Source organism: Marmota flaviventris, chromosome 18, assembly GCF_047511675.1.
Source record: "Marmota flaviventris isolate mMarFla1 chromosome 18, mMarFla1.hap1, whole genome shotgun sequence".
NCBI lineage: Eukaryota > Metazoa > Chordata > Mammalia > Rodentia > Sciuridae > Marmota > Marmota flaviventris.
Window position 1 is genome coordinate 15099501 of NC_092515.1, and position 27490 is coordinate 15126990.

General features: G+C 46.4%; 1 protein-coding gene across 1 annotated transcript; it reads right to left on the reverse strand.

The window, feature by feature from the left end:
• Nucleotides 1–458: 458 nt before the first annotated feature.
• Spint2 (serine peptidase inhibitor, Kunitz type 2) lies at nucleotides 459–27490 on the reverse strand. Its single transcript, XM_027941452.2, has 7 exons — nucleotides 26991–27490; nucleotides 8213–8383; nucleotides 5041–5100; nucleotides 3795–3848; nucleotides 2695–2856; nucleotides 2372–2410; nucleotides 459–1031 (listed from the first exon to the last, which is right to left on the reverse strand). The coding sequence occupies exons 1-7, from the start codon at nucleotides 27094–27096 to the stop codon at nucleotides 865–867; spliced, it is 759 nt and encodes a 252-aa protein (XP_027797253.1). The 5' UTR covers nucleotides 27097–27490; the 3' UTR covers nucleotides 459–864.

Here is a 27490-nt window from a genome sequence, read left to right on the forward strand (position 1 = left end):
GGACAGGAGGCTCACTATTCTCATCCTCGGGTGCCCTCCAAGGCAGTGTTTCAAAGGATGGGTCACAGCCATTGGTGGGTCACAGCAATCAGTTGGTAGTTGGGGTTGGAACTTTTTTTTCATTTGAGACAGGGTCTTGTTATGTTGCCAAGGCTGGCCTTGACTTCATGATCCTCCCGCCTTGGACTCCAGAGCCACTGGGATTACAGGGGTGCACTGATGTGCCTGGCGTCAGTATCAGAATTGTCCACAGATGGTAAGGCTGAAGGTTGTCTGATGAAACTTCACAGGCACTTAGTAATGTAAAATTTATTTCACATCTTTTCAGATCAAAAAGATCTGAAAGATGATACTTAAAGGGTCAGTATCTGGAATGGGATATCCCACATCGAGTCTTAATATAATTTTGGTGGAGTATAAATTTGTAGATCAGTTAAGATATAAAGCACATGCTCAAATTCACTTTAAAAGGGAAGACCCTTTTTTATTAAACTTACATGTTTTGTTTTCTTCCTTTCAGAATCCTAATTTCTTAAAAAAAAAAAAAAAAACAACACCCTTTTGTTTCTACTTAAAAACAACAACAACAACCATGAATCAAACAAACCAAGGAAACTATTAAAACATTGCTTTTGTGGTGGGCAAGGAGGCAGTGGAGTTCAACATGAGCATAGAAAACTACACCTGGGGCACAGAAAGAAGTCACCACCGTGGGATGCGGTGGGGTGGAGAAGCAGCGCTTCAGCGTCCAAGCAACAGACAGACCGAAGCCCTAATGATCTCACAGATATAATCAATCACTCTAGTTTTAAAAAAAGCACACATTCTCCCCTCCTTTCCCCCGTTCTCCTGGCGACAAGGCCTTCACAGAACATATGTGTTCTTCACCAGCTGCTCCTTGTCATCTGACGAGCTCCAGACAGTGCGGAGAGCACGCTCCTGCTTCTTGCGTGCTATCCGGATCAGGCAGACCACAGAGGCTCCCAGGAGGAGGATCAGGACCATCACAAACAGACCTGCCAGGACCACCGCTGGGGACAAGATAGGAGACCAGTGAGGCAAGGAGGCAGAGAGGAAGCAGGCGGCTCCCCAGGGACACATGACAGCCTTGAGTGAGCAGGACAAGGAACAGAACTTCTCACGACCCAGAAGGGCTTGCAGAATTGGAACTAGGGAGACAGCCTGCAGGGAGGTCAACCAAGGAGAGCCCCTGAAAAGAGGAGGTGCCGTGCCGTGCCATGTGCACACGGTGGCTCTTTGTGCTCCTCCTTTTTGAAAAACACCACTTCTACTCCAAATCCCCAGCCACCAGTTGGGGCAAACTGTATGGGATCCTCAGGCAACAGATGCACACCAGGGGTGCAAAACTCTTACCTGTAGTGTGTAACATAAAACCCCAAAGGTTCCAAGTCCACACATACTCCTGGCCAGCAGAGAAAAATGTGACCCTGCAGGTGCCCAAAAGGTCTGCTGGTGGAGTGACGCCAGGGTGGAGCTAAGGGTACATCTGGAGCAGGCGCTGGAAGGGACCCAGGTGCTCCTAATTGCTGGGTAGATGTAACAATGGATCGATTGTTCGTCCCACTGCTTAGTGAGGATGCTTTCTTTCTGGGCAGGGCTCTGTCTAAGGTGTGTGACTTCCTGTGCGGCCTCTTGACTTCCCCTCCTCCACTGGCTAAAGAACTTCAGACTCTGGCTTTGGAGCATTCCCGTCCACCTCAACCCCCCGACCAACTCTTAAGGCCTGGGCAGCTTCCCACCCCCACACCCGGGAAACCAGGTTCCAGTTTCTAGAACCAGGCAGACTTGCAGGCCAGGTCTTGGCTCCTTGGCTGGTAAACAGGTCAAGAAAGAGGCCAAACCAGTGTGGCAAGTCATCTGCGCCAAGATTCACAACTCGGGCTCAGAAACAAAAGCGAGAGGATGCTGAGCCTCCACGAAAGGCCAGACTGCTGGGGGACAGTGGAACTGGCCTGTCGCTCATGCGGCTCTCCTCTCTGGAAACCCTGACCAACTGTTTATACCCTACAACAGTAGAGCTCTCTTCAACCCTCAGGTCAGCCTCAGGTGGCAGAGCCCCCAGGCCTCGTGGTGGAGACTTGTCCTACCCCCCCTGGCTGCCTGGGCAGGGATGGCCTCTGGAATTATTGACTCACACCAGCCTATCTGTGTACAAAGTGCGCTGGGACGAATGGCCACCACATGTTCCAATCTCATGTAAAGACAAGAGCTTTCCACCAAAAAGATGTTTAGAGTGAAAAGATAACGTGGGCAAGACAACACGAGCCTAAAGAAACCGCAGCTGAGCAGACGGAGCTCAGCGGAGGAAGGAAGGCTGTAGGCAGCTGGAGGACAGCAAGAGGTCACTAACCTTTGGTCGCAAGGGGCAGAACAGGGTACATCTCCTTTCCTGGAAGAGAACACACAACTCTTGAGAGGTCAGCTCACAGCCCTTCCCAGCTCATGGAGTGGCCACCAACCCAGGCTGCCCCTCAGGCTCCTCTCAGCCTTGGGGTCCTCGCAGGGAGCTTTTTCTGAGGGACTTCTAACTGTGGGGCTGAGGCCTTGCCATCTGGTGGGATCCAAAGAACAGCCTTCCCACAGCTCTCTTCTGAGGGAAGGAGAAAGGGACTCGAGTCCTTGGGGAGGGCCAACCACCTAACTCTGTCTTGGACTTGGGTCAGGCGGACGCACCAAAGCAGCGCTGCATGCAGGCCTCCTTGGAGAGATAGCTGTTCTTATTGCCCCGGCACCCTCCATAGATGAAGTTGTCACAGGAGTTCTTCTCAGCATCATAGTACCAGCGTAGGAAGGCTGCCCGGCAGGGCCCTGTGACGGCCTTGGCAGCGCAGTATTCTGTAGGCAAGAGCAGGAGCGTCACAGCAGCACCAGTCAGCAGGACCCCAGAGAAGGGGAAGAGCTAGAAGGTGCCTCAGCAGACCAGGTGGAGAAATTCCGGTGGAGAGCTCTCTCAGAGTAAAGGACCTGGGTGAGTTACTGACAGGGCCACTCTCCCAGCTGCCCTCTGCCCTACATCCTCACATAGCTTCTTCACAGCCAAGACTGGGTTCCCGTACAGATGACACTACGGGAAAGGTGCCAGGGACTGTTCCCAGCACCTTCCGAATACTGACTCAGATTCCACCAGATCTGTCCTGGACCCTCACTGCATACCTAGGAACTGTGAGGTGGAGCTGCAGCAACTCACCCACAGTCCCACAGCAGGTGGGAGGCAGAGCAGAAGGTAAATTCTAGAACTCCACTCCACTCCCTTTCCAGTAAATCTTCTCCCCTGGCACATCCTTTCAATGCTAGCGTGGAGCACTTGCTGAGGACTGTCACCTCCCATCCTAGTCCACAATGCCACTACCCAGAAAGGCCAAAAAGCTCTGTTCTACTTTCTTTCTTTTTTTTTTTTTTTTTTGGTACTAGAGATTGAACTCAGGGGGACTCAACCACTGAGCTACATCCCCAGCCCTGTTTTGTATTTTTAGAGACAGGGTCTCACTGAGTTGCTAAGCACCTCGCTGTTGTTTAGGCTGGCTCTGAACTCGCAATCCTCTTGCCTCAGCCTCCCGAGCCTGAGATTACAGGTGTGCGTCACTGCGCCCAGTTGCAATTCTTTTACTTTTCTTTCTTTCTTTTTTTTTGCAGTGCTAGGGGTGGAACCCAGGGCCTCATGCAGGCTAGGCAAATTCTCTACCACTGGACCCCATCCCTGGCCCTCCCTCAGTAGATGATTTAATTGCCCCTTAGCAAGAAATCATGCATAATTTTTATTTAGAAAGTTATACCTTCATAGTTGAAAACATCATCAGAGAGGTCATCAGAATCCTGCCTTCTGGGAACTGAAACACAAACATCTTTGTCAGGGAAGCTGGGATGGACACAAGACACATGTCCTAGTGGGGACTAAGTCTATAAGGGCCCACTAAGAGAGCAGAGACATAAGTGTCACCTTTAAGGAAGGGTGTGGACCACAGCACCTCCTAGTCAAAGCACAGGACAGTGTCAATGAACAATCCCACCACCTAGAGATCACTATGGAAACTGACCCAGACACCATTTCTGGTGCCATCAGGACAGTGTTGTTCCTACTTTCTGATGCAACTAGAAATTTCATTCTCCTGGGGAAATTTTTCTGAAACAGGATGGAAACCTAAGTTACCATGGCGGGACCAGGTTCTGGATGAGCTTGAGAGGCCAGCCAAGGGAGTGAACAGTGCATCCAGGCAGAGAAGTGCCGGAACAGGTACAGGACTCCTGGCCTAGCACAACCGGAAAGCGACTCTAGCTAACCCTGGCATGCTGCAAGCCAGGCGACCTCTCACAGCCACCTAACTAAAACATTCTCATGTGGCACAAGTGTGGCACTTGTGTGAGTCAGAGGCAAGGTCCAGACTACAATTAGTGTGTGGGCACCCCGGGATTTCTTCCTTGAACGGATGGGGCACAGTCCCTCCCTCCCTGCATGGCAGGTCTCTCTGCCCACCCCCCCCAGCCCACTGCCTGGGGATTGGCCCCTGAGGTGCCTTTGCTAGTGCAGGTACCACTCACCCAGGCTCCTGCTGCAGAGTCCTTAAGTATAAAGGAGGAGTGGGGCGGCTGCTGTGAGCACTACAAAGCAAGCTAATGCCAAGCTCAGGACTGCATCAGGCCAAGAGGCGGGCGGGCGGCAAAGGATGGAGCCCGGGAGACAGCAACATAACAGGGAGCAGAGGAGGGAGAACAGGCGAGAAAGCTGGGGTGGGGGAGGAGACAGCATAGCGGGGCGAGGCCCACAGGCAGGGACCTGAGCCTCCTCTGGGCAGCCAGGAAGCACCACAGAACCCTTAACCCTCCTGTGCGCAGGACAGGATAGCTCCCCAGTGGCAGAATGTCGCAGCCCAAAGCCGGCTGCCCTGGCAGAGCCATGTTTACCGATTCTGAGCCAACAGGACCAGGAGGTGGAAGCCCTCTACAACTCCGAAATTACAATGTCCTTTCTCAATTGCCATCCAGGTGGCCCTCATTCCCTTCGGGGTCCTTTTAAGAACTTACCACTTGGGACAGAAGAAGCTCCTCCATTCCTACTGGAGTCCAGATCATAAATGGAATTTTCTGCAAGGGAACAAATAAACAATGCAGAAGACAGTGCACCTCCCCACTGTGTGTGAAGAAAGGCCAGCAGGTGTGGGTGGTCCTGGTGCCCTCAGGTGCTCCTATCTCTTCTTTTTTGGTTCTGGGGATGGAATCAAGGGCTCTTGACCACTGAATCACATCACCAGCTCTTTTTATCTTTTGAGACAAGGTATCGCGAAGTTGCTGAGGCTGACTTTGAACTCCCGATCCTCCTGCCTCAGCCTCTGGAGGTGCTAGGGTTATAGGCGTGTGCCTGGCTCATTTCTTCTGTGGATGGTGTGTTCAGTTGCATGATTGATTTTGACATGAAGAACCCAGGCTGGCTCTGAGAATTCAACTTTAAGGAAGTCAAAGCAAAGACATGCTGAGTGACTTTAAAAAGCAGAGAGGCCGGACAGAGAGGCCAGCCTGGGCAACTTAGGGAGAACTTGTTTCAAAATTAAAAAAAAAAAAAAAAAATTAAAAGGTTAAGAGCCCTACAACGGTGTAAACTTAAAGCAGTGCTAGGTGTGTGGCACACTCCTGTAATTCCAGCTACTCAAAAGGCTAAGGCTGGGCTGGAGCTGGGGCTCAGCAGAGGAGCACTTGCCTAGCATGTGTGAGGCACTAGGTTTGATCCTCAGCACCACATAAAAATAAATATATTTTGTCTACCTACAGTTAAAAAATATTTTAAAAAAGGCTAAGGCTGAAGGATCACAAGTTCAAGGCCAACAGAGGCAAGTTGGCAAGACCCTGTCTCAAGAAAAAATAAAGAAAAGGGTGAGGACATGGCTCAGTGGTATACGCTTAACTGTGCAAGGCCCTTGGTTCAAACCCTAATACTGCCTAAAAAAGAAAATAAGGTTCAAATGGCCAGTTTTATGTGAAGTACCTTTTATTCCCACCACCCCCCACACAAGTTAAGGGGGTGGGTGAAGAGGCTGGCTGGTCTGGGAGTGACCTTGGAGAGGATCAGGGCTGGCCTACCTATCCGGATGCCGCTGGACAATTACCTCACAAAACAGCTCCCCTGTTCTGCCTCTCTCCCCACCAAGCAACCTCCCAGCAATCTGGCTGAGAGGCTTGTCTGCGTGGACTCAAGCGTGGGCAGAGGGACATGAGTGTTGTCCCCTAGGCGTTCTAGTTCTCATTATAAATTAATAAACATTCTTATCTGGCTCCCCAGAGCTTGCCTACCTAGGAGAGCGGACACGCTGGCAAGAACTCCCAGGACTGTGGCTCTGGCAGTTTCCAGCTCTTCTCAGGCTGCTGTGAGAGAACCCGAGAGTCACAGCTGGTGCCACACATGAACTTTCTAGGTCCCTGCAGCTGGTGCCAGGCCCTGGCCCAGCTCCAAGAAGTCAGCAAACCTGCCTTCTCCCAGCAAAACACAACCCTTGCCCCAAGTAGCAACGTTTCTTCTTACATCCATTGGTCCCCTGTGTGTCCCCAACACCTCAATCCTCCTCCTGAGAAGATGGGGAGAGCACAGTGGTAAATTTCCCCACATGGCATCATTGCTGATGATGGAAAAATAAATGACATTTCCCTCAGTTGCCATCTTGGGAAGTTCCAGTTACCCCCAGAGATGAAGGACTGATCTGTCTGATCTCAGCTCACACTCTGCCTCCTCAGCTCTCCAGACTATTGCTGAGAGAAAGGCAAACTGCCCCTCAAGGGGTGCACTGCTGGGTTGTGTGCTCCTGCACTGCTTTAGACCTGAGGTCACAGCCAAGGCCACTTTTGTCCTCTCTTTACAAACTTAAATAAGCTTATCTGATCTCTGAATGCATAGCTCAAAGCAAAGAGGGATTATAGCCAGTGGGTGACAAACAGAAAGCTGTGAGCACCAGACAAGGACAGGCAGGACAGGCTCAGGGGCTGACAGTAGGTGCTGAGAAGACAACACAGGGTCCACACTGAAGAGTCCCAGCCTCAAAGCCAAGTCAGCTGCATGAGCCTGGCTTGGTGGCACACACCTGTAATCCCAGAGGCTTGGGAGGCTGAGGCAGGAGGATCAAGAGTTCAAAGCCAGCCTCAGCAACAGTGAGGTCCTAAGCAGCTCAGTGAGACCCTGTCACTAAATAAAATACAAAATAGGTCTGGGGATGTGGCTCAGTGGTCGAGTGCCCCTGAGTTCAATCCTCCTTCCACACACAACTAAAAAAAAAAAAACCTGCATGAAGTCATATACTAACATTAAGATAGTACTTATAAGATTGTCTGGCCAGGGCTGGGGCTATGGCTCAGAGGTAGAACACTTACCTAGCATGCATGAGGCACTGGGTTTGATCCTCAGCACCACATAAAAATAAAATAAAGATATTGTATCCACAAAAAAAAAAGACTGGCCAGTCACAGTGGCCCATGTCTGTAAACCCAGCAGCTTGGGAGGTTGAGACAGGACGATCACGACTTCAAAGCCAGTGTCAGCAAAAGCAAGGCGCTAAGGAACTCAGTGAAACCCTGTCTCTAAATACAATACAAAACGGGGCTGGGGGTGTGGCTCAGTGGTTGAGTGCCAAATTCCATGCCTAGTACCCCCCACCCCCCAAAAAAAGGGTGTCTGGAAAGCCCCATCTGCGGGCTCTGGAACACCTGGGAAGGATCAGGTCCCAGGATGCCAACACCTCCCTGCCATTAGCTCTCAAGGAGTCTTCCCAGGCTGGGGGTGGCCAGGGCCTGCTGGCAGTATGTTAGGTTTTTATTTAACTGTTAGGCTGTCAGGATCAACATTATCTTGATCCCATGACCCACATTCCAGTGTTAACTCATAATTTGGCTGTATGAACTTTTGTGTCATTTGTCCAAGAGCTAAAAATAACCCAAAGGCCCAGGGAGCGGAGGGCAGCCTGTGAGCAAGTTGAAAGTTCCATCCTCTAGGACTGTGCAGGCGGGCACCTTCAATCAGAAGAGGTCTGTTCTCCCTTTCAGGAAGAGGAGGTGAGACCTGTGAACAACTGTGAGGCTGTAGCGCACTGAGCTAGTTTGTTCTGCTTTTTAAATCTCTGGAAGGTTCTGCAGTGAAGCAGCAGCATACAGCAGAGAGTGTCCACATCCAATAAACTATTTTTAAACAGTAAAATTTCCCATACTACCAAGGTCTCACCTGTAACACCAGCACATTTCTCAAGACACTCCTCCTTGCTCTGGTAATTGTTGTCATTACCTTCACAGCCACCATACACGAATGGCTGGCAAGACCCTTCAGTGACATTGTACCACCATCTGGGGATGGAGGCCCGGCATCGCCCCACCACCTTCGCAACTCGGCAAAAGTCTGAAACACAAAGCAGAACCCAGCTGCTGTGACAGGGCAATATGGCTTCAAAGGACATGCACATTCCCGTAGGAGGAGGCCCATGATCTTCCTATCTCCAAGAGCACCAGAGCCTTAAGATCCAGCCAGTCCTTCTGTGAGCTGTTTCTAAAGCCTGAGCTGCCTTCAGGCCTGCTTGGCGAGTCCTTCCTTGTACAGGAAGAACCATGTCATCCAGAAGGAGCCATCTACCCACCCGGCTGTGGTTCAGCTGTGTACTGCTTCTGCCCCTGGCCCCCCCTTATCAAGACATACACAACCAATATAGAAAAATGACCTGCAGAGGCAAACACAGATTCCAGGACCCTTGTGGATGCTGTGCCACCTAACCAGGCCAAGGGAAGCTTAGCCCTGAGAGATCAGAGCTGGCGAAGTGAGGCTAGGAAGGAGATGTGCTGCTGGTGAGTACAGCACCCCCAGGGGCACGTTCCCTAACTTTTTCTGTCCTCTCCCAAACCAGACAGGCCACTCAAATCACAAAAGCCTTAGAAACAACCTTCCTAACTCTAGTTCTCTCATTGGCAATGTAGGCCACACCACCATTGTTTCCATTTGAGCACAAGGAGATAGACCCGGGTTTCAAGGAGTCCCAAAATCTGGCCCTGCTCTAATCAAAGGGAAATAAAAAACAATGTTATAAAACTCCAACCAGATCATTTGCATATAAAAGGCTAGAGGTTGGCCTCTCAGAAAGGGAGAAAAAAACTAGCCTAGAAGAATCACCTTTCTCTGGATGACTCCCAGGAAAGGAAACCACCAAAAATAACTTGATCATTGGATTCCACACCTCCCTGCACTCCAGTCCCCACTAATACTGATCTGCATAGGGTCCGCACAAGGGTGCTTGATAACCAGGTCTCCATGCAAGCATCCAGGGTGGCAAACACAGACTCCAGGACCCTTGTGGATGCTGTGCCACCTAACCAGGCCAAGGTGGGTCATTTTACCCCTCTCTAGTTGTTTCCACGTTTGCCTGGCTTATTTCACCAACTGGCTTATTTAACCTCTGAAAGCATACAGGACTGCTGTGTCTCTAAAATACTCCCTGATAGGCATGAAACCAGATGTTTCTCGAAATACCAATCTCTCCGTGAAGAAGGCTGCTACTGTGCAAAAAGCACACTCCCTTCCCCAGGAGCTCCCACACAAGCCAGGAAGTCCCAGGTAACTAATTTGCAGAAAAGGCATGTTCCCAAGCAGGAAGTTATCGTCTAAAAGCAACCATCCATTAAATCTGTCAAAACGCTCCTTATCTGGACGTTTCATGGAATGAAATCACACAGTATGTCCAGAAAAGGCAAATTGACTGGGACAGGAAGTGGACTAGTGATTCTCTGGTGCTGGGGGTGGACTGGGCAGTGACTGCAAATGGACACAGGGATCTTTGAGGGATGATGGAAATATTCTAAAATTGGACTGTGGTGATAGCTGCATGAATCTGTAAAATGTAAAAATCTTTGGAATGTATACTTAAATGAGTGACTTTATGGTATGTAAATTAAAAACAAAAACAGGGGACCCGGTGCAGTGGCGTGCCTCTGTAGCCTCAGCTGTTTGGGAGGCAGAAGCCAAAGATTTTGAGGCCAGCATGGGCAACATAACAGGACCCAGTCAACCAGAACCAGAACCATCTGGTTTCTACCTGCAGCAGGTATTTTTGACGATGTGCCCAAAGGTCACTCAACAGAGGATTAACAAGGCCCAGGGGAAGCAGCCCAACTCACACCCGTCAAACCCCAGAGGCAACACCGGATTCCGCTACAGTCCCAAACTGAAAACATCACCTATGCAGGGAGCGGCCAGTAGCAGCCACAGCCTACCAAAGGCCCTGCCACACTGAGCACCCTGGCAATCACTCTGCTTTATGTCAGTCACACTTTCTAAGCAGTTACTGGTAATAAAAAAAAACTTGAGGGAGGAATTGTTTGCCTTAAATGGATGAATCCCATAGAACATGAATTAAATCTCTAAGCAAAGACCAAAGTCCAGAGGGAGGGGCCGATAAAGCTCAAGGCAACCAGGAGGGAACCACCAGACACCACAAGACCATGGCATAATGGTAGAATTGGTGGCTTTAAATAAGCAAGGGTGACGGCTACATGCTAGGTGCTGGGAAACAAAAGCCTAGAGTATATAAAGAGGAAAAACAGGGGCTGGTGCTGTGGCTCAGTGGTGGAGCGCTTGCCTTGCACATGTGAGGCACTGTGTCAATGAACAATTATAAAAATAAAAAAAAAGGGGAGGGGGTGACAAAAAAGATCTACCTAAGGATGAGTGAATTCCACTGCCCAGAATGTAGCCCTCATGTTATAGGTTCAGATCTGCAGGTGTACCATGGGCCACGGGCATGCTGACAGAGCTAACAAGGCACAGGGGTGATACAGGAAACCTAGACACTCAGTAACACGTCCAAGAAGAAAACCCACCGTGGAGCACACCAGATGTTTGTGTTTGCCAGCACACCACCTGGGAAACCAGGCTGACATGCAGCAGGTCACCTGTAGTCGGAATAATGACGTTAGCTGAATAATTCTAGTGCTGTTCTCGCCAAGGGGATCCAGCAATGGAACAGAGGCTCCCCCAGCATCAGGGTCTGCCTCAGAGACACCTCTTACCTCAGGGCTACCCAGCACCCCGCGGGACTGCAAAACGTTCTTTGGATGCGCTAGCACCTGCTCAATCTGTTCTAAAGTGCTGCACACCAACTTCCCAGATCCAAAAAGCAGCCTTGTTTTCAGGTTTGCTTGGGCGAGGAGGAGAGAAGAAAGGACTTCCCTGATGTCCCAGAGGAAGACAGAAACATCTGTATTAAGAGAAAACTCAAGAGGGCTGGGGCTGTAGCTTAGTGGTAGAGTGCCTGCCCAGCATTTGTGAGGCCCTGGCTTCAAGCTCCCATTTAGGGAAAGACTCCTTTCTGTGAGTATGAAAGGAAGTGTCTCAAAATGAGGAGTCTCTTTTTATTTTTTAATATATTTTTTAGTTGTAGATGGACACAATGTATTTTTTTACTTGTTTATTTGTTATGTGGTGCTGAGGATCGAACCCAGTGCACACATGCTAGGCAAGCACTCTACCACTGAGCCACAACCCCTGCCCCTCCTGCCTCAGCCTCCCAAATAGCTAGGGCCATAGGAGAGCACCCCTACGCCTGGCTACTAAATTGCTTTTAAACTTGCATGGCATAAACCTTTATTCTGTAGGCTTGAGAGAAATGAGGTCATGGAAAGCAATTTTGTTTTAGTCTGTGTGTTTGCTTTAAAGGAGGCAGTGTTCCGTCATAAAACACATACAGTCTTCACTTCACCACAAATAACACCAATGAACTTTTTCTTTCATTGCTCTCCAAAAAGCTTTTATAAAAGCCAGAAATATTTTGGTATTTATGATGATTTCTATGATTTGTCATCTTTCTTAAAATTTTTTTTAAATTAAAGTACCGTGGCAAATTCAGATTAAAAAATGAGCAGGCATACAGATGCACCCATCATCCCAGGAACTCAGAAGGCTGGCAGGCGGGGTGGGGGGGGATCAAAAGTTTGAGGTGTGCCTCAGCAACTTAGTAAGGTTGTCTTCAAAATCAAATGCAAAAAGGGTCAAGGATGTAGCTCAGTGGTAGAATGCCCCCAGGTTCGATCTCCAATACTGGAGGAAAAAGGAAAAGAACTGAAATGAAGAGCATTACTTACTTTTTGACACCCAATTATTTGCCTCCACCTAACATTATGCCACTCATGTTATGTGCCTATTTCTAATGGTCACAATAAAAGTAAACCATGGGGGCTGGGGTAGTGAGTGGTTCAGTGGCAGAGCACTTGCCTAGCATGTGTGAGGCACTGGGTTTGATTCTCTGCACCACATAAAAAATAAACAAATAGAATAAAGGCATCGTGTCCATCTATAACTAATGAGAAAAAAAAAAAAAAAAGTGAACCATGGCCAAGGATCACGAGTTCAAAGTCAGCTTCAGCAACTTAGCGAGGTCCTAAGCAGCTCAGTGAGACTCTATCTCTAAATAAAATTTAAAAAAAGGGGCTCAGTAGTTAAATGCCCCAGGGTTCAATCCCTGGTACCCACCCCTCAAAAAAAAAGAAAACGAACCACAAAGCAACACCCCTACTTTTTAAATAAGGACTCTGAGCCTTGGGGGTGGATAAAGTAAGGCAAAAAATAAATAGAGCTGGGGTCTAAATTTCCACTCATCTGCTCAGAGCACTTGAGTGCTAAGGTAGGGACCGTCCCTTCAAAGGCAGCAGAAACACAGAACTGAGCTGCCTAAAAGCCAAAGAATTCCTCAGGGCTGTTATCACAGTCTGAGGGCTCACCAAGGCCAATTCCCTTCTTCAGAGGTCTCTTTGGGGCCTGGTTTCAGTCACACTTAAATGACAGGGTCACAGACAGCAACATACCAAAAGCACTGGACGAGGCTGGGGGTGGGGTGGGGGGGTTTGGTTGGACATAATTTCAGGAAGTTATTCCTTAATGAGTTCTTCTATTAAGAAATGTCAACAGGGGCTGGGGATGTGGCTCAAGCGGTAGCGCGCTCGCCTGGCATGCGTGCGGCCCGGGTTCAATCCTCAGCACCACATACAAACAAAGATGTTGTGTCCGCCAAAAACTAAAAAAAATAAAATTAAATTAAAAAAAAAAAGAAAGAAATGCAACGGGCTAGGGTTGTGGCTCAGCAGTAGAGCATTCGGCTGGCACGTGGGGGGCCCTGGGTTCGATCCTCAGCACCACATAAAAATGGATAAAGTAAAGGTATTATGTCCAACTACAACTAAAAATAAATAAATATTTAAAAAAAAGAAAAGAAATGACAACAGCCAAGGGCAGTGGCACACACCTATCATCCCAGTACCTTAATGAGGCATGAGAATCACAAGTTCAAAGCCAGCCTCAGCAACTTAGCAAGGCCCTCAGTAACTTAGTGAGACACTGTCTCAAAATTTAAAAAAATAATAAAAAAATAAAAATACTGGGGATTGAACTCAGTTACTCAGGAATGCCAGGCAAGCACTCTATCACTCAGCTGTTTTTTTAGGTGTAGATGGACACAACACAATGCCTTTATTTATATGTGGTGCTGAGGATCGAACCCGGGTCCTGCCAGTGCTAGGCGAGCGCTCTAACACTTGAGCCACAATCCCAGCCTCCGAACCTTACTTTTTAAAACTCAGTGAAACACTGTCTTCAAAATAAAAAAATAGCTCAGTGGTAAAGTGCCCTGGGTTTAATACCTGCTAGAAAGAAAAAAAAAAAAAAAAAATCTAACAATAAAAAATAAATAATTGGTCTTAGAATACTACTGAGAAGCAATCATGAATGATATGTCAAGTCCTATTTCTATGCTCACAAATGCAAAATTAAGTACATGTCTTCAAAACATAGGCAAGGGCGAGGCATGGTGCATGCCTGTAATTTCAGCAACTCAGGAGGCTGAAGCAGAAGGATGACAAGTTTGAGGCAAGCCTAGATAACTTAGCAAGATCCTGTCTTAATTTAAAAAGTAGTGGAGATGTAGCTCAGTAGTGAACACCCCTGAGTTCAATTTCCAATACTGCAAATTAAAAAAAAAAAAAAACAGGAAGAATAGGAAAAAGCTGCGGGAACCAAATTTGGAAGTACTCACTTCATAATATGTGAAATAAAAATGGAATTCATCTTTAGAAAACAGTAGCATTCTTTTACAAAAGCATCAAAAATAGTTAAAAATCACATATTATCTAGGTTGGAGATATAGCTCAATTGGTGGAGTGCCTGCCTTGCATGTACAAGGCCCTGGGTTTGATCCCCAGCACCAAAAAAAAAAAAAAAAAAAAAAACAACATATTATCTAAAATATGACCCTAACTTAAAATCCTGGCAGGCATTTTGAACATTGGCTATTATCAAATTGGGAAACAGACTGGTCTTCTCAATTGCTAAATGATACCATGGAAAACAAGTTTCTCTGGTTCTGCAGTCACTAGAGCATTAACCAATGCATCCAGGCTCAGATAAATTCACTCAACACAGCCAGCTTGAATGATCTGCTGTCACCTTCTAACAAGGATATTACTGGAATTTTTGGCTCCGGGGCACTACCAATCCAATTTTATTTTACAAGCTTGAGAAGATAGTACCTAATCATTCTTCAAAAAGGCAAGTTGGAGCCAGGTCTAGTGATGCAGCCTGTTTATCCCAGCTACTCAAGAGGTTCACAAGTTCAAGGCCTCAGAAACTTAAGGAGATCCTGTCCCCCAAAAATAAAAAAGCACAGCTGGAGTTGTGCCTACTTGGTTGCAAAGTACAAATTCTACTTTTGAAAGCACTAAAACATGAACAGAGATGAAACCATATATTTCTCACTTCAATCCTGCCTGCTCTTTCTCTGTCCCAAATTAATGATCAACTTGAACTTATTGTTATCTTTTACTCATGTTATCCATTCAGAGTATGTTATTTTATTTTTGATGTATGGTGAAGGGATTGCTGGGGATTGAACCCAGTAACTCGGCATGCTAGGTAAGTGCTCTATCACTGAGTTACCCTAACCCCGAAGTTTTTAAAAACAAGCAAAGATAACTTTCCTAGGGTTCTAGTCTTTAATACACTTTTTACTCCCATGGGTGCTAAAAACTGAAGCATAAGGTCTTCTTGTCTGACATACGTGACATTTCCTGGGATTACAGGCGTGCACCACCACACCCAGCTCTGGATCATCTCACTAGCCTGAAGTCCATCATGAAGAGGTCCTTCGGCTATTTCCACTCTGCCCATCTGTTTTTTGTTTGTTTGCAGTACTGGAGACTGAATCTAGGGGTGCTACTACTGAACTACATCCCCAGACCTATTTATTTAGAGACGGGGTCTCATTAAATTACCCAGGATGGCCTGGAAGTTTCAATTCTCCTGCCTCAGACTACCAAACTGCTGGAGTTACAAATGTATGTCACTATACCTGGCTGTTTTGTTTTCATTGTTATTTTTTGAGGTACCTGGGATTGAAACAAGGGGCACTTTACCACTGAGGTACATTCCCAGCCCCCCCCCTTTTTGGGGGGTGCTAGGGATTAAATTCAGGTACACTCAACTACTGAGCCACATCCTCAGTCCTATTTTGTAAATTATTTGGAGACAGGGTCTTACTGAGTCACTTAGCACCTTACCATTGCTAAGGCTGGTTTGGAACTCAAATCGTCCTGTCTCAGCCTCCCAAACTCCTGGGATCACAGGCATGCGCCACCATGCCTGGCCCCAGCCCTTTTTATCTTTCCTTATTTTAAGACAGCATCTCACTAAATTGCCCAGGCTGGACAGGCATGGAGGCGCATGCGCCTATAATCCTAGTGACTCTGGAGGCTGAGGCAGGAGGATCTCAAATTCAAAGCCAGCCTCAGCAATTCAGTAAGGCCCAAAGCAATTTAGTGAGATCCTGTCTCAAAATTAAAAATAAAAGGGGCTGGGGACACATGGCTCAGTGGTTAAGCACCCTATGTTCAACCCCCCCACCAACACACACACACTAAAAATAAATAAATAAATACCCTAGGCTGGCTTTGAACTTTGGATCCTCCTGCCTCAGCCTCTAAACAGCTGGGATTACAGGTGTGCCCCATCTCACCCAGCAATATCTGTTTCCTCTGAGCATGGGTCAGGGCCAAACAGTAAATACAGGCAGTAACCTGTAGTGCTGGGGTCAAGCAAAGCAATCTTTCAATCAATGGAGGCTGTTCCATGGCCTTCAAAGCTGGGTGTGATGGGGCTTGTCTATAATCCTACCTACACAGGAGAACTACAAAGTTCAAGGCCAGCTTGCCTAATTTAGCTATACCCTGACTCAGAATAAAAACTGAAAAAGGTATGTGGGGGGTTGTCAAAACATTATTAAACTTTGTTACAAGTGTGAAATGAGTATTTAGGACACAGTATGCTGAATTATGAGAATTAAAAAGTGTTTAATTTCTTCTCCCCCAATGAACAATGTTTGCAGTATGATTCTCAAATGACATGGAGCCAGCAACACTGTAGTCTTTTCTAGATCTGCACTGGCTTCCAGCATTTTATCCTTTGCTCTTTCTGTGTTCCTAAGAGTTGCTTCCCTGTAGGTGTTTACTGGCATGACTTGCTTTGGAACATCACCCACAAGTAACCTTCCTGATTTCTGTGAAGTAGTCACTAAACTCCTCTGGCCACATAGCCACAGCCTCTGAAATGGCAGCAGTGTCAACATTCCCACAACTGGCAGGTCTTCTGTCACTTCATTTATGCTTGGCTGGAATTTCACCTTCAGAAGTTACCACTTCTTCTCTTTGCTGCACTCTTGGGTTTTATCATAGGGACAAGGAGACAAAACACGCAACTACACGCTCTGCTGTGAACATATGAAACAAGGGATGACATGCAGTGGCCAGGCTCTATGAGACTACTTCTCACTAACACGGGTATAATTTACAGGCCAGCAGCTGGCAATTCTACTTTACCCAAATCGTCACTGTGGTAACTGAAATTTGAGCCCTGCTGTTAGGGGTCAGAGGTAATTTAATGGAGTTGGGAAATGAAATTCATATGCTGAAAACTGTGCCTTTATTGTAGCTCTGTGGGTCACAGGGTCTCTGTTGCAGCTGTGCTCATTATGACATAAAAAGCACCATAAACAATATGTAAATAAATGTCCATGGCAATGTTCCAATAAAACTTATTTATGGACACTAAAAACCAATTTTATAAAATTTTCAAATGCCACAAAATGTTCTTCTTTGGATTTTTCTCAACCATTAAAAATAAGTAATAATCAGACCTCTCACTCACAGGCCACATTAGAGGGCATTACAAGCTGCAGTTTGCTAAGTCCTTCTTGAGAGAAGGTTTATAAGAACACTGCTCAGATGGACTCTCTAAGTCTCTTCTGTGGGACCAAACCTATAGCCCAGATTCCTGGGGTTCATATTCCTTAGACCACACATTCCTCAGGTTCCTCCTTTGCCAAAAATGCTGCAGCACACCTATTCACTGCTAAACACTACTCTTCAGAAAAGCCACCAAAAGGAGGTTATTTGCTACAATAATCATCACATATTTGGAAATCGTATTCTATACAGAAAAGACAGATAACAGGCCTTCTCAGTATCAAAAGGAAAAAAAATTGGGGCTTGGGTTATGGCTCAGCGGTAGAGCACTTGCCTCACACTTGCCTCACACGTGTGGAGCACTAGGTTCGATCCTCAGCACCACATAAAAATGGATACATAAACAAAATAAAGGTATCATGTCCATCTACAACTAAAAAAAAAAAAATTAAAAAAGGGAAAAAAAAGTCAAGGACAAGGATTAAAAAAATGTGGCATTTATACACAATGGAGTATTACTCAGCACTAAAAAATGACAAAATCATGGAATTTGCAGGGAAATGGATGGCATTAGAGCAGATTATGCTATGTGAAGCTAGCCAATCCCTAAAAAACAAATGCCAAATGTCTTCTTTGATATAAGGAGAGCAACTAAAAACAGAGCAGGGAGGAAGAGCATGAGAAAAAGATTAACATTAAACAGGGACAAGAGGAGGGAGGGAAAGGGAGAGAGAAGGGAAACTGCATGGAAATGGAAGGAGACCCTCATTGTTATACAAAATTACATATAAGAGGATGTGAGGGGAAAGGGAAAAAAAAATCAAGGGAGAGAAATGAATTACAGTAGATGGGGTAGAGAGAGAAGATGGGAGGGGAGGGGAGGGGGGATAGTAGAGGATAGGAAAGATAGCAGAATATAACAGTCACTAGGATGGCAATATGTAAAAACGTGGATGTGTAATCGATGTGATTCTGCAATCTGTATACAGGGTAAAAATGGGAGTTCATAACCCACTTGAATCAAATGTATGAAATATGATATGTCAAGAGCTTTGTAATGTTTTGAACAACCAATAAAAAAAATTAAATTAAAAAAAAAAAAAGAGTCAAGGACAAGTATTATCACATACACAAAGGGCTTGGGTGTTCACAGATTTAAAACAGCTGAAAATTTACCACCATGACATCTTGTTTGGCTAAATAAGACATCCACAAAAGGAAATACTTGGAGCTGTTAAAAATAGGCAAATATGCCAAATGTGATGGCGCAAACCTGTAATCCCAGCTACTCAGGAGGTTGAAGCAGGAGATCAAAAATTCGAGGCTAGCCTGATGAACATAGTGAGACCCATCTCAAAATATAAAGCAAGCAAGCAGATTTTAGAGGCTTTGAAGCTAAAGCAAAGCTCTGATTATGGAACCACCATGTCCCTCTGGATTAGGGTGAAGGCTGGGAATGTTAGACAACTAAGACATTATAAATGGGCCTAAATTGAGGTGAAGGCCTTCCTTATGTGATTTACATGTATTTGAACCTAGTTAGCACCAAAGTATTTCTTGGCACGTTTGTTAGCAAATACTACCCTTTGCTGGGCATAGTGGTGCACATCTGTAACCCCAGCTGCTCAGGAGGCTGAGGCAGGAAGATAGAAATTTTGAGGCTAGAGTTGGGTGTGGTGGCACAAACCAGTAATCCCAGCAGGTTGGGAGGCTGAGGCAGGCAGATCAAAAGTTCAAGGCCAACCTCTCAGGACCTTGTTGAAGCCCTAAGCAACTTAGCAAGACCCTGCCTCAAAACAAAAAGATCTAGGTATCTGGGGAATCTGACTCAGTGGGTAAAATGTCCCTGGGTCCAAACCCTGGTATAAAAAAAAAAAAAAAAAGGAAGTAGTTTGAGGCTAGTGTGGGTAATTCAGTAAGAGTCTGTCTCAAAAAAAAATAATAATTAAAAAATAACTGGGTGTGTGTGTGCTGGAGAAGTAGCCCAATGGTAGAATACCCCACTAATGCAAAAAAGAAAAAAAAAAAAAAAGAAACAACAAAAATTGCCTTTTGTGATCTCCTTCCTTCCCTCTCTGCTGTGGAATGCCCTATTAATCTTGGGCTGTCTCCCCATCCTCCATCTCTGCAGTGCAGGGGATTGAACCCAGGGCCTCATTTATGCCAGGCAAGTGCTTTACAACTGGGCTACATCCCCAGATAAATCTTGGGCAGTCTGGGGGAATTAGCACACAGAATCTGTAACTTGAATTCACTTGTAAATAACAAAGTGAGGAGATAGCTGGCTCTCTTCCACAGGCCCCATACTGCAAGCTTGCAGATTCATTTTTTAAAAACCATGCAAATGGGAAGTTTTTCTCTAACACAAACTACCAACATCCTAAGTGTTTTGAAGATTAAAGGAGCTTTTAATCCATTATAAGCGCTTAAAATAATATTTGGCAAAATATTTTTTTTCCAATACTAGAGAATGAACCCAAGGCCTCCTCATACATGCTAGGCAAGTGCTCTACCACTGAGCTACATTCCCAGTGGCAATAACTTTATCTATATTTATTTATTTATTTATTTATCTGTTGTAATTGGACACAATATCTTTATTTATTTTTATGTGGTGTTGGGGATCGAACCCAGGGCCTTGCCCCTGCTAGGTGAGCGCTCTACCGCTGAGCCACAACCCCAGCCAGGCAATAGCTTTTAATAAATAGTAGATGCTGTATTTTATGAACACTGGACTTTAATTTAGGAATGGAGGGAATGAGGATGAAGAACAAAACATTTCACTAAAAAGTGCAACCAAACATGGTGACTGAGGACATCAAACCATGCATCACCCATCCCCTGATTTTCTTGCTGCACAACCATCTGCAGAGCCTCCAGGGATCAGAATAAGAAGGGACAAACAGCCCAGAGTGGTGTCACATACACGTAATCCAGTGACTCAGAAGGTTGAAGTTTGAGGATCCCAATTTCCAGGGCAGAGTGAGCAATTTAGTGAAACCTGTCTCAAAATAACAAAAAGGCCTGGGGATGCAGCTCAGTGGCAAAGCCTGTCTGGGTTTAATCCCTGCACCAAAACACCATCAGGAGGTGGGGGAGGGCTGGGGATGCAGCTCAGTGGCACAGTGGGAGTAAAAACAATTATGCTCTGCTTACCCATCTGAACATTGAGTGCCTTTTCCCTAAAGAATGAGAAACACAAGGTTTGTGTGAATGAACACCAAGGAGGTACTCGGGCTGTTTCTGGCTTTTGCTTTTAAGATGGGATTTTGCTGCGTTGCCCACACTGGTCTCAAACTCCTGGGCTCAAATGATCTTCCAAACTCAGCCTCCCAAAAGGCTGTTTTAATTCTACCAGGCAAAATTCCAAAACTTTTTTATAATCAGACTTAGTTTACAGTGCTCTATGAAGCCACCCATTTTGGTTAGGTGAATAGATTGTACATATTTGAGCGCTTCAGTTTCCAGTACAGAAAGCTATACTACCTACCTATCACCTCTAGGCTTGGGTGTCTGCAAATTGTCATTATTAGGACAAATAATTCAGAAACTCTAAAACAACCTCTATTTATGAGGTAAGAACATTTACAATGACAAATCTAAGTTAAATTATAAGGGTTATAAAATCTTGGTGTTTTAGATATAAAATTTTGACATGTTTAGGTATGAAATTTTACATTTCATAAACTATCAACACAAAGCAAACCACTACTCCTACCATCACTTCACATTTATCACTGAAAAAGGACTATAAATTCTACCCTTACCAAAGTCCACAGCAAGAACTGAGTAGCCCATCAGAGTACTTGGAAGGAAACAAGTTGTTTCCAAGTCCTTCCCATGCTATGAATTCATTCAGGGGTTCTTCTTTTTTTTTTTTTTTTTTAAGCTGTCAATGTTTGTTTATTTATTTATTTGTGATGCTGAGAATCAAACCCAGGGCCTCAAACATGCTAGGGCAAGCACTCTACCTACCACTGAGCCACAACCCCAGGTTCTTAACCTTTTGTGAAGCAAGAACCAGTTTTGAAATTAGTGAAGGCTAATGAAACTTGAACAATGATTTTCAACCTTTTATTTTTCACCATCACTCCTGTAAGGAGCTTCTTTAGATACTTTTTTTCTAATAAACCCATGAAATTTTATTATTTTAATTTACGCATTTATTTTTCTGAAGCCATGGACCCAGACCCGGTTTAGAGTTACTGTGAGCCAGGCATAGTGGCAGACATCTGAAATCCCAGTGACCTAGGAGGCTGAGGCCAAAGGATCACAAGTTTGAGATCAGCCTCAGCAACTGCCTTAAAATAAAAAGAACCGGGAAAGGAGCTCTGTGGTAGGGTGCCACTAGGTTAACCCCTGTACTACAAAAAAAAAAAAAAGGTAAAATGGCTTTCAATGAGAAATGGATTTCAAATAAACTTCAAAGTAATTAAACTTTTAAGTTCCTGGGCCTCAGCATCCAACATTCTGACATTTCATTCTCTCACAAGAAGTTTTCCAAAAAAATCTTGTCAGAAACAGCTTGTGAGGGGCTGGGGATGTGGCTCAAGCGGTAGCGCACTCGCCTGGCATGCGTGCGGCCCGAGTTCGATCCTCAGCACCACTTACAAACAAAGATGTTGTGTCCGCCGAAAACTACAAAATAAATAAATAAATATTAAAAAAAAAAAAAAAAGAGAAAGAGGCCACTTTCCCTCAGTGGACCTAAAGTCAAGGCCCTCATCATCCTGTAGGGACTGTAACCCGTGAGCTCCCAAAGCCCGGCTGTCAGCACGAAGCATAGCAACCCTACGGTACTCACCTCACGGCACTCACCACCACACACACACACACACACACACACACACGCTCACCTGACTGCACTATCTTCCTCTCATTATGGCGAAACAGCCAGGCGTGTGTGTTTTGTTTAGTGTTCTATTTCAAGAACCTAAAACAGTGCCTTGGCACTTGGTGGGTGCTCAATAAATATTTGCTGACTACCCAGGCATTGTGGCACACACCTGTAATCCCAGCTGGTAGGTAAAGGCTGAGGCAGAAAGTTTAAGGCCCACCTGGGAAACCTAGTGAAACCCTGTCTCAAAAAAAAAAAAAGAAAAAAAAATAGATGGGATGTAGCTCAGAAGTAAAATTTTCTTGAGGTTCAAATCCCAGTCCCGAGGAAAAAATTGTTGGCTATATCAGTGAATAAGCATTTCAACATGGTTTGCCTTTGAGCAGGTCAAGCACCTCTTCCATAAAGGACAAATGTTACATAAGATGTTGATCAGCTACTAACTCTAGGCACACTTTAGCTCTTACATTGTCCTATCTCCATAGTTGTCCTGTCACAACTACCTGTGGGAATAAGGAGGAAGGGAAAGGAGTGATCCCTGGAGATTTTCTGGAAAGTCCACCTTGTGTTGAAAGGCTGGGAAAGCTGTAATTAACCCAAGAGGTTAATGGAAACTGAAGATCGGCTTGGAAGCCAGTGGAGGTCGTGGAGTGAATGTTGACTTGCCAGGCTTCAGTGGAAATTCCCAAGAGCAACCCACAAGGAACCCTAAGTCAAGTAACCATTAACACAAGCTGATGCCCAAGGCCAGGCAGAAAGTTACTGGCAGCGGGAAGTACACTTAAAGGATAGCTCCTAAAGCAATTTCCAAGGTTAAACTCTGAAATATTGTACTGATCAAAAGTATGTACTTCAGGGCCTTTAAATATCAGGATTTAAGCTCAGAATGGTGGCACACACTTGTAATCTCAATTCGGGAGGGTGAGGCAGGAGGATCACAAGTTCAAAGCCAGCCTCAGCAACTTAGAGAGGCCCTAAGCAACTTAGTGAAACTCTATCTCAAAAAAATAAAAAGGGCAAGGGCTGGGATTGTAGCTCAGTGGTAGAACACTTGCCTAGTATGTGTGAGGCCCTGGGTTTGATCCACCGGAACCACATAAAATAAAAAAAATAAAGCATTGTGCCCATCTACAACTAAAAAATATTTTTAAAATAAAATAAAACAAAAAATAAATTAAAAAGGCAAGGGATGTTGGTCAGTGTTTAAACATCCCTGGGTTCAATCCTTGGCATCAAAAACAAAACAAAAAACCCTAACTATCAGGATTCATCACATGGAAAGAAGAGGAAAAAAAATTATGCCTATTTGTACGACAAAAGTGTTTTTTTTTTTTTTTCCACCTTCCTTATAGCACTAGTACTGCACAATTTCTAAAAGCTGTTAGGTGTTATCTATCTCCTTTTACTAAATAAAGCATATCCTCAAGGTGGGCCTACAGTTATAAAAGGTGGCAAATAAATTAGGCACAGTGGTGCATGCCCGTAATCCCAGCTACTCTGGAGGCCGAGAGAAATAAAAATATTAAAAATGGGTTAAATCCCCAGTACCACAAAAAAAGCAGGCAGGTAAATCAATGTGATAATTACAGACTGGGGTAGAAGAATATATCCTTCCCAAGAGGCTCGGGGCTCCAGTCCATGAGAGCCATGTGGGAATAATACAGGCCTGTGTTCTGGTCAGGTTCCACCAGATCTATTTTTCAGGCAAAGCCAAAAGCCAAATGTCTTAAAAGTCACCAAAAGATTATATGAAGCTTCCCAGAAGAGGCCACTTTCTTTGGAATAAAAATTTGTCCCTGATTCTGGAAAATCTAGCACAAGACCAAGTTTCCCTACTTGTCTGCAGGTTTGGAGTCAGGAGGACTCTTCCTCCAGGCCTTCAAGTGTGTACCTGCCACACCCTTCCCACTGCCCTCCACCACTTAAGAGCCTCACCAACATGGTCAGTCTCAGATCAGGATACACTGATCACAGACAAGAAGTCCCAGAGTTTGACTCAGGAGGCTGAGGCAGGAGGATCACAATTTCGAGACTAGCCTCAACAACTGAATGAGACCCTTTAAACTAAGACTCTGTCTCAAAATAAAAAAAATCAAAAGAGTTGGGATGTAGCTCAGTAGTAAAGCATTCTTGAGTTCAATCTCTAGTACCAAAAACAAACAAACAAACAAAAAAACACAGCCTACAGCCTACTCGGAATTAATCCTCATCCTCACACAGCCTGTTTTGTCCTATCTCCATCTCCCAATTCCTGGACCCTCTGGATTACCTTTAGCAAAAGCTCGCTTCTTCAATTGATTCTCTGAACATTCTTTTTTTTTTTTTGGTGGTGGCGCTGGGGATTGAACCCAGGGCTTTGAGCATTGGAGGCAAGCACTCTACCAACTGAGCTATATCTGACTCTCTGAACATTTTTTTTCAATATATTTTTAGTTGTAGACAGACACAATACCTATATTTTATTTCATGTGGTGCTGAGGATCAAACAGCATGTGCTAGGCAGGCTCTCTACCCCTGAGCCACAACCCTAGCCCCCTCTCTGAACATTCTTGTCACATTATCAGAGCAGACTGTTCACTGCCCACCTTGTGTATCATCTGACTCAGGTCCCTACTGCTCACTGCTCCATAATCTTTATCTGGGTTCACCACCTCTCAGGCTGTTTTTAGCAGGCAATATCCAGACAGATGATCCTCTGGCCTCAGTTCCTGACTTTCTCTCCTCCAGTAAACTTGTCCTCCCAACTCCTCACTCTTACCCTAGACCTTGTCTCCAACACACCAGGCTCTTCAGAACCGCACTTTCATTACCACAGTCACCGCCCACTGTGTCCTACTCTCTAGTTCATTCTCCCTAGAACCTCAACTGCAACAAGCTGTTGGCCCTACCATCCTCATGTTCCTCAGCCTGCTCGCGTCTTTACCCAGAATAAGTTCCATCACCAACCATTATAATCACTCCCTTAAACATAAACACATTCCCTCTTCTCGTCTCTCCACATATTCACCTGGCAGCACCTGTGCAGTTCCATGTGCCAGGAGAAACACCTCACTCAGCAGGTGGCCTTTCTGTGTGAGAAAACCAAAGCAATTGGACTGCTTCCTGCCTCAGATGAAGTTGTTTGAGCTTTCAAACAGCACTTCAGATAAGTGAGGGCAGCAGTTCACCCAGCCAGACACTAGAACTTCTGAAAGGTCAGTAGGTCCAGCCAGTTGCAGCCATCAGGGGAAAAGTGGGATGGGGAGAGGGAGACATGAAGAACAGAGAGGTCCTCTGCAGTCAGACCTGGCTTTGTCAATGACTGCCATGTAAGCAGGCCTGTCATGTCACCACCACGCCACGCCAGGTTACATCCAGGATTAAACAATACCTACAAGCTCAGAGTAAGCTGTAACCACATGCAGTCGCAGGCCAGGTAATTGGAGATAAATCTTAACATTTCTTTATCTGAAAAAGCCCAGAATTGACAAATTCTGATTCATACTGTGACCTCTAGGAATGTGCTTCTCCCCGTTGGCACCTGACAACTTTTTAATTTCCTCCCTGCCTCAACAATAGGGCAATTAACCATTTTCCAGAAGTTACCCTGTCACAGGGGATGAGGACCTAGCAGGCACACATCCTGCTTCCTTTCTCTTTTCACCCAGTGTGCTGGCCTGCACAGCCCTGGGCCACCTGGTTCCTGCCCACTTCTCCCACCTCCCATTTTCCCCTTTCTCACTTCGGCTCCAGCTCTGGGGGTTCCCTCTTTTCCTTGAATACAACAAGTTTGTTCCACACTCAAGGCCTTTGTACTCATTCATCCAGAAAACTGAACACTACTGTTCAAGGTCTTTGTGTGTGGCTGCCACTTCCTCATTCTTCATGTCGGAGCTCAGATGCCACCCTCCTCAGAGAGACCTCCCCTGACCACTGGAGCTAAGGGAGCCCCCATCATCATCAGATGATGATGTTCCTGTATTTCACCCTTTTTGTTTACCTCTTAGTCATTTAATCTTATGGTCAGTGCTCTTTATTTAAACATACACCATCTCTCCCGCTGGACTACCAGCTCTGTGAGCGCCAAGAACCAGGCCTATGGAATCAACTGTTGTCACCACTGCCAGCAGTTTCTGACACATGGCAGGGATTAAGTTCGCTGAATCAATGGATTCTTCTTCCCAGAGAGCTCTTTTCAAAACCCTTTGGTACTTGTCTGAAGTGGTTAAGGTTATAACAACACTTGAAGAAGCCAACCCCAGCGCCTGCTTGCCAATGCTGTCTCGCTGGAAGGCACCTTCGTCCCTGCACCTTGGCAAGGTCTCTCCCCTCCACCAGTTGCTCCTCTTCTCTTCCTTTCTTTTCTTCTGCCATCACTGAGAACCCTTTCTTTCTGGCCACCAAACCTACTGCAACTGATCTAGAAAAATTTCTGGAGACTGTTGCCCAATATCCAAAGAGATGAGGATAGGGGCTTCTTCCTCGAAGCACAAATTGCCACCAGGTCACCAAATCCAAGCCACAACCCTCAGAGGCCTTGCCTCCCTTGGCTTTCTTTGGCCGAGGAACTTTCCGCTGTCACGAAGAGTACTCGGTGCGGCTCCTCAACCCCTTCCTGCCACAGGAAGGGCCAAGGCCACTCCTTCTTGGTCAATACCCAACGTCCCCTCCCTCCTCCGAAGGAACTTTCCTGTCCTTGCTCCTCCGCCCGCCGTTCACTCCCAAGGGCCCCCAGACCTCCTGAAGGACCAATCGCTAGGGCCAGCTGCTCGCCCTACACGCCCTGACCACCTCCAAGTAGCCCCCAATTTCTACCCCCCCTCAATTCCCAGGCCCAGACCCACTTCACCCCCGTCCCTGCCCCCCGGGTCCCGCCTCCGGCCCCCGCTATCCATTCCTCCCCGGACACCCATCAGGCCCTCACCGTGGATGCTTCGGCCTCCGTCGGCCACCTCGACCCCGGAGAGGAGCAGCGATGCCAGCAGGGCGAGGAGCGCCCGGCACCGCCGCGGCCCACACAGCTGCGCCATGACGGGTGCCTGGGATGAGCCGCCGAGGCCTCGAGCCGCAGGCCGTTGGGGTCTCGCGATCAGGTGCGGGAAGACCCTGGGCGCGCACGCGCGCTGGAGGTCCACAAGCTCAGGTGCGGTCGCCCCCCACCCCCCGGGATCCGCGAGGTGCCCACGGCTCCGAAAGTCCTTTCTCAGACCTTCGGTGACCGGACACTGTCTTCGAGCGCACCGCTTCGGTCCGCTTTTCACGCGTCCCTTTGCCCCTCGCGGTACTCAGGGACCCTTCCCAACTCAGAACTGCGCCACACCGCCAAACTCCCAGGGGGGCGCTAGAGCCAATGGCGGACGCCTGGAAGCGGATGGAAGAAGGCAGCCAGGCCGGCGGGCGGGGCGCACCTGGCGAGGCGGGGCG

What these genes read in the sequence shown, in the direction of transcription:
- Spint2 (XM_027941452.2), bottom strand. Translation starts at nt 27,096, where the DNA reads ATGGCGCAGCTGTGTGGGCCGCGGCGGTGCCGGGCGCTCCTCGCCCTG. An exon ending in CGGAGGCCGAAGCATCCACG is followed by an intron (nt 8,384 to 26,990) that starts GTGAGGGCCTGA and finishes TTTGTGTTTCAG; the next exon opens with ACTTTTGCCGAGTTGCGAAG. An exon ending in TGATGTTTTCAACTATGAAG is followed by an intron (nt 2,857 to 3,794) that starts GTATAACTTTCT and finishes TCTTGCCTACAG; the next exon opens with AATACTGCGCTGCCAAGGCC.